The sequence below is a fragment of the Pelophylax lessonae genome, assembly GCF_965119305.1.
Source record: "Pelophylax lessonae genome assembly, chromosome: 2".
NCBI classification, from domain to species: domain Eukaryota; kingdom Metazoa; phylum Chordata; class Amphibia; order Anura; family Ranidae; genus Pelophylax; species Pelophylax lessonae.
The window spans coordinates 287,316,534-287,328,594 of NC_138769.1; the positions used below are offsets into that span (position 1 = coordinate 287,316,534).

Sequence of the window (12,061 nt, forward strand, 5' to 3'; positions counted from 1 at the left end):
GCTGCGTCTGTCAATGAAAAAGTTTTTCTGTTTTTCCAAAAAAAAACAAAAAAACAGGGAACCCCGGGGGACCCGGGGGACCCGGGGACCCCCCCCCCCGTGCACCGCTGGGGCATCACAAGAATCAGCACACCCGTGGCGTAGAATACAGCAGAGGAAGGATAGTGTATCCCCAGAGACCACCCGGGCTGGAGAGTGACAAACAGTCTGCCACACTGTGATGGAAAGAGGAAGCACCGACCTGAAGCTAGAGACCCCCGCAGCCCATCATCGCATCAGACTACAAGAAAATGGCCGCCGTCAAACTCTATGGGGAAACCAAATACATGGCTGCCGAAGCCGGGAATACAGAATCCATAGCAAAATGGTGGCACCACGTGGTGCTGTGTGGGACCCTGGACCCAAGGGAAAAACACAGACCTAAGGAGGGGACCCCCCTGGGGACCCCACCCCAGCACCCAGATACGGATACCCCCAAAAGGGGGGGGAAGCAGCGGCACCCACCCACTACTTCTCTGGCCCAGCACCAGGCAAGCCCCCCCAACCAAAATGCACCCATGCCCCCCGAAAGGGGCCGGGGGGACAGGGGGCAGATGAGGGCACTACACAGGGGGAACCCCACTAAGGAGAAGGGGGAAAAGCATGAGGGGGAGGAAGGACACAGGAGGGGCCTACCATCCCCAGGGAGGGCCCGCAACCACCCCAGCAATTCCGTAAGAAAGGAGGGGGAACACTACTCACCATACCACGGAAACCAGGCGGGCGCTACTCCCAGCAGTCCACCGCACCATCTTGGAAAGGGATTGCTGCGGCCTGAGGTACGCTGTGACTCTGATTGTTACTGCTGTCGTGACCAGGGCTATGCGAGCTCGCGAGGTGGTTCACTCGCCGGGCCAGCCCCCGTCAAGTGGGGCTATGTCGCAGTCAACTTAACAGTTGGGTCACGCTCACAGGCCAGACTGGAAATGCCATAAGAATCTAGAATATCCAGTGCGTCGCCCAGTCCGGCTGTTGATTGGAGTTCACACAGGAACAAAAATAAAGAAAAAAGTAGAAAATTCCATTTAGAACAGAAAAAATGCCAGAGAGCCAGGTCCTTACTCCTGACTAGGCAAATAAAATTGAGGTCCTATAGCCGGAAGTGATGGTATACCCACTGAAACGGCCCCAGGAGCATAACCAAAAAGGTTTATGCCTAGTCTTACTCCTGAAGGCAAAGAAAAGAACTCCAGAAAGCAGCACAAAGCCCAATGGTCTGAAGACATGGAGCTGTGTCCATCAGTGAACTAAAGAGAAATCCTGCTACTTTTGCAATCTAATATGGACGCCTAGTGGACGGTCCTGCCTTACTACAAAGGGGCTATGTTCCTTAATTGTTTTCTTTTTTATCTGAGTAGGCCACTGGACTACCTTTTTCTAGTCATGGGAGGCCATTTACCTGCCATCCTAACCTTTCACGTGATACCTGTGCATTTTTCTTTTTAGATGCATTTATGCTATTTTCCCTGTCAGTAGGTCTTAGTGCCTTAATCTTTTACAATGTATACCCTTCTGTGTCAGTATATAGACAATGTACTACCCCTTTTTTTTTTGTTCTGAGACCCCTCTGCTTCCATGTCTATATATCAATGTTGTGATGTGTGATAAGCAGGTTTATTATAGCTATGGGGCCTTGTCTGGGGTCCTTCCCCCCTCCCCTCTCTGCCACTCGAGGGGGGGGGGGGGTCGGGTCTCCATGGCCTATGGGAGATTTCTTAAGTGAATATCCCTTTAGATAAGTTGTTGGATTACTGCCTATGTCCTTCCATTTTAACCCCTAGTTTGAGAAACTGATCGCCCCTTTCGCAGACAGTAGTTTTATAGCCCCTATAGTGCCTTGAAATAGTATTCATACCCCTTAAAAGGTTTCTACATTTTTGTCATGTTACAACCAAAATTGTAAATATATTATATTGGGATTTTTATGTCATAGACCAACACAAAGTGGCAAAATGGACCCACTAAAAATACAGCAAACAGTATCCATATTATATGTTATTAATATAATTATCTGCTGTCCAACTCAGTTGCACAAAACCATAATCATACTTCCTGAGTTTAGCCCAATTTTGTTAGGAGATTCATGAGAATTGCTATAATGCTGTAGCTGTTCCCCACCGGCTCTAAAGGCTGGTTTTTATGTGTGCGCTGCGTTTTTGGCACAGCATGGGTTTAGGCACGCTCCCATTAACCTCTATTAGAATGCACGTTTTTATGAGAGTGGATCAAAGATGCAGCATGAAGGACTTTAATGCGCGTTCATGAAAACATACATTCTGATAGGGTGCAATGGAAATGTACCTAAAAACACACGTAAAACGCGTCTGAAGATGCACAGAGAAAAAAAAACACAGCACATACACCTAAGACTGAGAACTGAGCTATCACATGAACACTGATCGCTCAGTTCTCAGTCTTCTCGGAGGGAAGAGCAGTGTTTGTCAGTAACTGCTCTCCACTCTGCCCCTCCAGAGCTCACTGGAGCACCAGGCTGGGGAGGGTTACATAATGAGAGATGGAGCCAGCTGTCAATCAGACAGCTAGGTGGTACCCAATAATATTATCCTGAAGTGGATCTGTGATGTCAGCTGACAGTGGGCTTTAGCCCACTCTCATCCAATTAGGAGTCCCAGTAGAGCAAAAGTAAGTGCACTCCTGCGACCTAGGAAATATGTATGTCCAGAAAAGCTTTGCCCTATCAGCCAATATTCAAATACATATAAGACAAGGTATAGTGACCAAACTAGCATTCTTAGGGTTGTAACTTTTCTTTCTAGCATCCAAGACTGTGTGCATGACCATAACAGTAGCAATTATGGAACTAAAACATTCTTGTTTAGGTGAGAAACTGGCCCATTAGACATTGGGGGAAAGCTGGATGGTGCATGAACATTTAACTGTACCTAATGTCTGTTGTCAGCTTACTAAAAAACATTAGATAATTCTATAATTTTTTGTGAATAGTACAAACTAATATTTAAAAACTAAGTACAGAGGTCAGGTAAAAGAAAGTGTGACAAGGAGTCAATGAATTTGGGAGAAACCAGCCCTGAGTAATGTAGAAAAATATAAAAACTGCAATATTAACCCCAATTTCACCACCAGGAGAGAGGGGCAAGAAAGAGGTTTTGGCAAGAAATGGGCCTTTAAATGATGACGCCCAAATAACTGCAAACTACAAAGTATATAAACAAATATATATATATTACACATAAAAATGTTTATGATTACAAAGATCAATACAATATACAAGCATACATTACACCAAAGGACCAAATAATGTCCCAATAGGAAGATTGAACACACATAATATTGTGTTAGTATTCTGCTTCTTCTGGACTATTTGTTTGTCCACATTAATTTCACAAATATCTGTTAACTGACATATCAACTGTAAAAAGGATGCATTCCAGTTAGGGGGGAGACAAAAACCAGCTGCATCAAAGACAACGGAGCCACCAAAAATTGCCACTTGCCCGACATCAAGATGAAATTCTGGGATAAAATCATAGATCATTCCAGGTTCAACACATAAAGTGTCTGTGTGCACTTATTCAAAGAAGTTCTCCCATTAATAGGTATGGCTCATGGGTTCAATCAAAATGAAATATGGTCAGTCCCCACGTCCGATGCCTGGGTCTCCCGAGACCCTCCCAGCCACAAGTGTGAGCCCAAAGTGTGAGCCGAAGTAAGGGCTCTTTCACACGGGCGATCCGATCAGATCCGCCTGTCAGTTTTTTAGGCGGATCTGATCGGATCCTCCATGCAGCTCTATGGGGCAGCGGGTGTCAGCGGAGACACCTCCGCTGACACCCGCTGCCATCCGTATCCGATCCTGTCCGTGAAATCCGGACGGATGGAAACCCTATTTTTCCATCCGTCCAGGGATCGGATCGGATGATAGCGGACAAGCGGTCCGCTCTCATCCGATCCCCCATAGAGAGCAGCGGGGCTGTGACACCTCCCTCTCCGCACTGCAAGCGGAGACGGAGCTGTCATCTGCCGGCTCAGCGGGGATCGCGGATCGATCCCCGCTGAGCAACACGGATCCGCCTACGGAGGCGGACCGTGTGAAAGAGGCCTTAGGAAGTCATAAGGAAAAAAAGAAATACCCATTCCACTGTAATTTCTTATCCTAAAAAATACATCACTGAGTTATTTATAAATAAATGATAATCTGAAATTCATTTTAAAACATGTACTTGACTGTTTTGTAAAAAAACGTACCAGAACTGTAGCTGTCAGTGGATGACTGAGAGATGGACCGTGACAAAGATCTGCGTCCTGTTTTAGTGGGAAACTTGCTGAATTCTTGCATGTCATCTGCAAACTGAATCTGTTTTGGAAAACACATAGGCTTTGAGACATGAAACAAGCCAGAACAGCAATACATATGCTACATGCACTACAAACATCCAATTAACTTCAGAAGAATTTGATCAAAATGTAAGATTTAATTCATAGGACTAAAGGTCTGAAGTAATTATTCCTCACCCTGCCTACATGACAGGTACATTACACATCAGAAAACATAGGGTGTTTTTGCGTGCGGTAAACCGCATTGTTTTGTGTGGGCGTGATTTTAAATGATGGTTGGAGACTTTTAAATGAATGGGCTGCTATGCCCATGCAAACACGCACACACACTCTCACACATACATTTTTTCCCAAGAACTGAGAGGCACAGTCAAATTTAATAGACTAGAATTTATCTAGAATATGCTGCCATCTATAGGAAGAGGGGGCTAGGTTCACTAAAAACCTGCGCACTAAAAAAAATCCCATGACGCAACAAGACAAGTTTTTATCCCAAACACCAAAGGGAAAAGAAACTGGAACAGCAAAATGCTTCACCCCCGCTGTAAGTACCAAGTAATGATTGTCCAAAGGTTGCAGAGAGTACTACCAAGGCTGGCATCTGTCCCTAAATAGTACTTAAAGTGATTGAAATCCCTTACATACAGTATCTCACAAAAGTGAGTACACCCCTCACATTTTTGTAAATATTTTATGATATCTTTTCCTGTGACAACACTGAAGAAATCACACTTTGCTACAATGTAAAGTAGTGAGTGTACAGCTTGTATAACAGTGTAAATTTGCTGTCCCCTCAAAATAACTCAACACACAGCCATTAATGTCTAAACCACTGGTAACAAAAGTGAGTACACCCCTAACTGAAAATGTCCAAATTGGGCCCAATTAGACATTTCTCTCCCTGGTGTCATGTGACTCGTTAGTGTTACAAAGTCTCAGGTGTGAATGGGGAGCAGCTGTGTTAAATTTAGTGTTATTGCGCTCACTCTTTCATAAGAAGTTCAACATGGCACCTCATGGCAAAGAACTCTCTAAGGATCTGAATAAAAGAACTGTTGCTCTACATAAAGATGGCCTAGGCTATAAGAAGATCGGCAAGACCCTGAAACTGAGCTGTAGCACGGTGACCACACAGCGGTTTAACAGGACAGGTTCCACTTTAGAACCGGCCTCGCCATGGTCGACCAAAGAAGTTGAGTGCACACACTCAGCATCATATCCAGAGTTTGTCTTTGGGAAATAGACGTATGAGTGCTGCCAGCATTGCTGCAGAGGTTGAAGGGGTGGGGGGTCAGCCTGTTAGTGCTCAGACCATACGTCGCACACTGCATCAAATTTGTCTGCATGACTGTCATCCCAGAAGCAAGCCTCTTCTAAAGATGATGCACAAGAAAACATGCAAACAGTTTGCTGAAGACAAGCAGACTAAGGACATGGAATACTGGAACCATGTCCTGTGGTCTGATGAGACCAAGATAAGCGTATTTGGTTTAGATGGTGTCAAGCATGTGTGGAGGCAACCAGGTGAGGAGTAAAAAGAAAAGTGTGTCTTGCCTACAGTCAAGCATGGTGGTGGGAGTGTCCTGGTCTGGGGCTGCATGAGGGCTGCCAGCACTGGGGAGCTACAGTTCATTGAGGAAATCATGAATGCCAACATGTACTGTGATATACTGAAGCAGAGCATGATCCCCTCCCTTTGGAGACTGGGCCAAGGGGCAGTATTCCAACATGATAATGACCCCAAACACACCTCCAAGACGACCACTGCCTTGCTAAAGAAGCTGAGGGTAAAGGTGATGTACTGGCCAAGCATGTCTCCAGACCTAAACCCTATTAAGCATCTGTGCGGCATCCTCAAACAGAAGGTGGAGGAGCGCAAGGTCTCTAACATCCACCAGCTCCGTGATGTCATCATTTGGGGAAAGATGGGGGGAGAGTTATGGCAGAGGATAAGAAGGTTCCCATGTTACAAACAACCATTGGAAATTGTACTATTTGTACCAAAATTAAAAACATGCAAAATAAGTGTGCAAAATGGGACAATGATTTAAAGTGTTTGTTCACCAATGCCAGAAGTCTGCCAAGCAAAATAGGCGAGTTGGAATCTCTGGCGCACGAGGAGAACTATGACTTAATTTGTATTGCTGAATCTTGGCTTCATTCTTCACATGACTGGGCTATTAATATTTCTGGCTATGCTCTCTTTCGGAAAGACAGGGTAAAACGGAGGGGTGGTGGTGTTTGTCTCTATGTGAGAAGTGATCTCAAAGTGAGTGTGAAAGATGACCTAGTTGATGGAGAGTGTGCTGAATCTGAATCAGTATGGGTTGAAATGTACATGGGTGTGCGTAAAACACAGATTATCATTGGAGTTTGTTATAGACCTCCCAGTATTAATGAGGAGGTGGAGACTTAGCTCCTGGCACAGATAGAAAGGGCTGCAAGGGCTGCGACAGTGTTAATAATTTGGGATTTTAACTACCCAGACATTGACTGGAGTAATGGCACTGCTGGAACAGTTAAAGGGCAAAAATGTATAAACCTACTACAAGACAATTTTATGGTGCAGTTTATTGAGGCCCCCACTAGAAATTATGCTCTGTTGGACCTGGTAATATCAAACCATGCAGAGCTCATTAACAATGTTCATATAAAAGAACATCTGGGTAGCAGTGACCATAACATGATTTCATTTAATGTTAGCTGTAAGCAAAAAACGCATACAGGAAATACAAAAACACTGAACTTTAAGAGAGCAAATTTTCCAAGAATGAGGGCTGCTCTCCAGGATTTAGATTGGGAGGGAATATTGGCAACAATGAGCACAGAACAGAAATGGGAATTTTTCAAAAAGACTTTTTGCAAACTCCCTGCAAAGTATATTCCCATGGGTAATATGTTTAAAAGGCTAAAAACAAAACCTATGTGGCTCACAGCAAAAGTTAAAAAAGCTATAGATAAAAAGAAAAGAGCTTTTAAAAAATATAAAAATGAGGGAACACTATCATTGTTTAATTGTTACAAAGAATATAACAGAATATGTCAAAAGGAAATCTGGGACGCAAAAATTCAAAATGAAGGACAGATTGCAAAGATAGTAGGACAAACCCCCAAAAATTCTTCAAATATATTAATGGTAAAAAGGTTAGGTCTGAGCATGTAGGCCCTTTACAAAATAATCAGGAGTGGGTGACTGGGGACAAAGAAAAGGCAAATGTATTAAATACTTTCCTCAGCTCTGTATATACAAAGGAGCATGGGGGAGCTCATGACCATAATGAGGACGGTATTGACACAGCCCCAAATGATCCACAATGGCTCAAAAGTGTTATGGTCCAGAAATATTTAGACAGAATAAGGGTGGATAAAGCACCTGGCCAGATGGCATCCACCCACGCATCCTAAAAGAATTGAGCGCTGTAACTTCTAAGCCTTTGTTAGGGCCAATGTGGTGCCTATATTTAAAAAGGGATCAAAGTCTTTGCCAAGTAACTATAGACCTGTTAGTTTAACTTCTATAGTCTGGAAGATGTTGGAGAGTTTAATAAAACACCACATAGTTCTTGCTGGAAAAAAATATTTTAAGCAACAGACAGCATGGATTCACAAAAGACAGAAGTTGTCAAACAAACCTGATTTCTTTTTATGAGGAGGTAAGTAAAACCTTGGACAGAGGTTTGGCTGTGGACGTAGTATACTTGGATTTTGCAACAGGGTTTGACACAGTTCTCCACACACGGCTAATGTGTAAGGTAAAGTCTACTGGCTTGGAAAGATCGGTTTGTAATTGGATAGAAAATTGGCTAAAAGATAGAATTCAGAGAGTACTGGTTAATGATTCTTGCTCTGAATGGTCTAAGGTTATCAGTGGTGTACCCCAAGGTTCAGTGTTGGGACCCTTACTTTTTAATACCTTTATAAATGATATAGGGTCTGGGATTAAAAGTAACATTTCAGTCTTTGCACATGACACCAAGCTTTGCAGTGGAATAACTTATTTACAGGATGTCTCCAACATACAAGCTGACCTCAATGCACTGTTTCATTGGGCAACTATGTGGCAAATGAGGTTTAACCACTTGCCGACCGCCGCACGACTACTTACTGCGGCGGTCAGCCCCTCACAGGCAAAGTGACGTAGGGCTATGTCACTAGCCTGTGAGGCTCTAGGGAGCAAGCGCGCAGTGCCGGAGGCACGCTCCCGCTCCTGCTCGGTCACGGACCCCCCACCCCCCCCCGCACCGGAAGAAAGGCAGGCGGCTAATGTAAACAAAGCCGCCTGTCATTCTTCCCTGTGTAAGAATGGAGATCACACGGTTCTGCTATGTAGGATCTGTTGACCTCCACCACCAGAGTGCTCCGAAGCACCTTGGACCCTGCAATGAGAGCCTGCATCACCGAGGAAAAAACTGGTTTTAACAGAGAGCCCGCCACCAAGTAAACATGGCGGGAAAGCGCCTCCACGCACCTATCAGCTGGGTCTGTGAACACCGGGGAGTCCTCCACTGGCATCAAGGTGGATTTATTCAGTCTAGGGACAGTGTGGTCCCCTTTAGAGGACACCGCCCAATATTTGTCCATGGCCTCCAACAGGGGATAGCGGTGTGTCAGGAAGGCTCTGGCAGAGGATGAGTTAAACCCACAGGCTAATCCTGGCTCCACCCTTCTCATCAAGGAAGGGCACTATTTAAGCTGGATCAGCACACAGGTTCAGTGCTGCTTTGTCTTCAGCCTTGGATACCTGTTACCTGCACTTTGTTCCTAGTTCCAGACCCGGCTTGTCCTGACGATTCTCTGATCTCCACCTGCACCGACCTTGGGCTTGTCCCGTGACCACTCTTCCTGTCAGCTCCTACTGGCTTATACATTACCGATTGGCTCCTGACCCAGCTTGTCTTACTACGCTTCTGTCATTCCCAGATCCGTCCATCCTGCCTGGGAAGCTCCTCCTGTTATCCAGGAAACCCTGCTTACAGCACCTGCTGCCTGCACAACACCCTGCTCATCGGACTTCTCTGGTAACCTTCACCAGTAGCCAACGTCCGCTTCAAGCAAAACTCCAGGCGCTCGTGCTACTCTACACATTTCGGTTTCCCCTGTTTGTACTATCAGGGGTCCCGAGTCGGAGGCGCAAGGGAGGCCTTCCTCACAGTGTCAGGCTCATCTCCAGGTACGTGATAGGGTGGGAAAAAACACTTAGGCACCACCAGCACGTTTAACCACTTTACCACTAGAGCATTTTGCTGTCTTACGTCTGGGCCACTTTTTGCGATTCGGCGCTGTGCGACTTTAACTGACAAATGCGCGGTTGTGCGACGCCATACCCAAACGAAATTTACGTCCTTTTTTTCCCACAAACAGAGCTTTCTTTTGTTGGTATTTGATTACCTATGCGATTTTTACTTTTTGCGCTATAAACAAAAAAAGAGCGTTTATTTTGAAAAAATAACAATATTTTTAACATTTTTTATATGAAATTCCCCCCAAAAATATGTAAAAATCAAATTTTTTAAAAATTTTTGGCCAATTTGTTTTCTGCTACCTATGTTTGGTAAAAAAAATCACAATAAGCGTATTTTGATTGGTTTGCGCAAAAGTTATTGCGTTTACTAACAAAGGGAAAGATTTCTGTCATTTTTGGTGGATTTTTTTAACGCGTAATGGCGGCGATCTGCGATTTTTTTTTTGCGGGACTGCGACATTGCGGCGGACAGATCGGACCCTTGACTGACATTTTTGACACTTTTGGGGGTACCAGTGACATTACTGCAGTAATCAGTGCTATATATATGCACTGTTACTGTAATAATGACACTGGCAGGGAAGGGGTTAATTTTATTGGAGAGGGAGGGGTTAATGTATGCCTGGTGCTTACTGACGTGTGGGGAGGGAGGTGACTGTGTGACACAGGGACAGATCCAGGGTTCAGCTATGCTGAACCCTGCAATCTGACCCTGCCTGTCACTTAGGAGATCCGCCCGCTTGTGTTTACACAGGCGGGCAGATCTCCACACAAGATCCCCGACAATCGGGGAAGAGCAGAGGCGATCGCCGCTGCTCCTCCCCTGGCCCGACTCCCGCTGTGACTGAAAACAGCGGGAGCGAGCCTCCGGCGGCGCGCGAGCGCCGCCCACAAGGGGAGTTTATGACGACGTAGTACTACGTCGTCAGACGATAACGAGCCACTTTGCCGCAGTAGTACTACGGTACTCAGCGGTAAAGTGGTTAAAGAGACGCCACTGGTCATTCACAATTATGTGAAACTCCACAGGACAGGGGAAAAACCTGACCTTACTTCTGGGCCCTTCGGAACACAAAAGCAGCCCGCTTACTAGACTGAGATGGCTCATCGTCAAGATGGAGAATTTTCTTAATGGCGCTAATGAGGGCATCCATCGCTGCATGTTTCCGCGCCACAGAGGAGGAAGATTTCTCCTCCTCCCCCTCAAAAGCGGAGGACTGGGACCCCTCAGGAGGGACATCCTCCATGGCAACCAATTCAGGCTCAGAGTCAGAGGACTGGGAGGGCATAGGCTGTTATTTAGAAGAGCGTTCTGACATCAGCAGATCCACCAAAGCCGCAAGAGCAGCAGATAATCGTCCCCATTCCGAGGGGCACCGTCGTTGGTAGGCCTGCGCACCAGTAACCTGTGATGCTCGTTGGCAGGCTGGGACTCCATAAGGATCTATATTATCCAGTGCGAGGCCCAGCTCTGCTGTCACTTGTAGTCCTCCAGGAAAAGTTCCTGACTAACTAGTGATAGTGAGACAAATAAAAATCTATTTTCAAGAGAAAACCGAGAAGCTAGGTCTCGGCAAGGAAAACCTATCCTACTCCTGACGCTAGGCAACATAAAACTGAGGACCAGTGGTAACTGGATCAGGATAATGGCTGAGGACGGCCCCCTAGAGGTGTGTCTAAGTATAGAAAAGTTTTTATTAACATTTAAAACTGCCTAGCTTTCTCCTGCAGAAGGCGCCATTACCTAATAGTGAAGGCTAAATGGATGGGCGGCGACTGTCAGAGGACGTAAGAGAAAAACGTTTTTCTTATTTTCTATAAGTAATTTTTGAAAATAAGTAATTTTTCTCCTTCACTGATGTGTGCTGATGAGGCGGCACTGATAGGCTGCACTAATGGGCACTGATTAGGTGGCACTTATGGGCACTGATGAGGTGGCACTGATGAGGAGGTACTAATATGCTGCACTGATGGGAACTGATAGGCGGCACTGATGGGCACTGAAAGGTTGCACTGATGGGCACTGAGGTGGCACTGACAGATGGCACTGATGGGCAGCACAGATGAGACGGCACTGATGGGCACTGGCTGTGGGCACCGATGATGGGCACTGTAGGCACTGATGGGCATTGGTTGGGGGGGACTTATGGGCACTGTGTTTTTTTACTTTACAGTAATCAGGGCACTGATCTGTGCCCCGATTACCTGTCCTAGGCTCCCCTTTGAGGAGGAGCCGCTGATCGGCTCTCCTCGCCACACACTCTGACAGTGTGAGGAGAGCCAATAAACAGCACTTCCTCATTTACATGTGACCGGCTGTGATTGGACACAGCTGATCACATTGGTAGAGAGCCATGTCATTGGCTCTTTACCAAGATCGGGGCTGCGCTAAGTCCTTGGAACACAGCGTGGCTGCGATAGGCGCACTGCACGCCCCTGCGGGCGCGCAAGAGAGGCCGTTCT

The 12,061-nt window shown here is 45.9% G+C and overlaps 1 protein-coding gene across 4 annotated transcripts in view; it reads right to left on the reverse strand.

Annotated features, from left to right (window-relative positions):
- AHCYL1 (adenosylhomocysteinase like 1) overlaps window positions 1–12,061 on the reverse strand; it is a 494,269-nt gene that overhangs the window by 438,167 nt on the left and 44,041 nt on the right. For all 4 annotated transcript variants that reach the window (XM_082247288.1, XM_082247287.1, XM_082247286.1 and 1 more), the window contains exon 2: window positions 4,267–4,375. In XM_082247288.1, coding sequence (XP_082103414.1) covers window positions 4,267–4,375 — 109 coding nt within the window. The remainder of the gene's footprint in view (window positions 1–4,266; window positions 4,376–12,061) is intronic.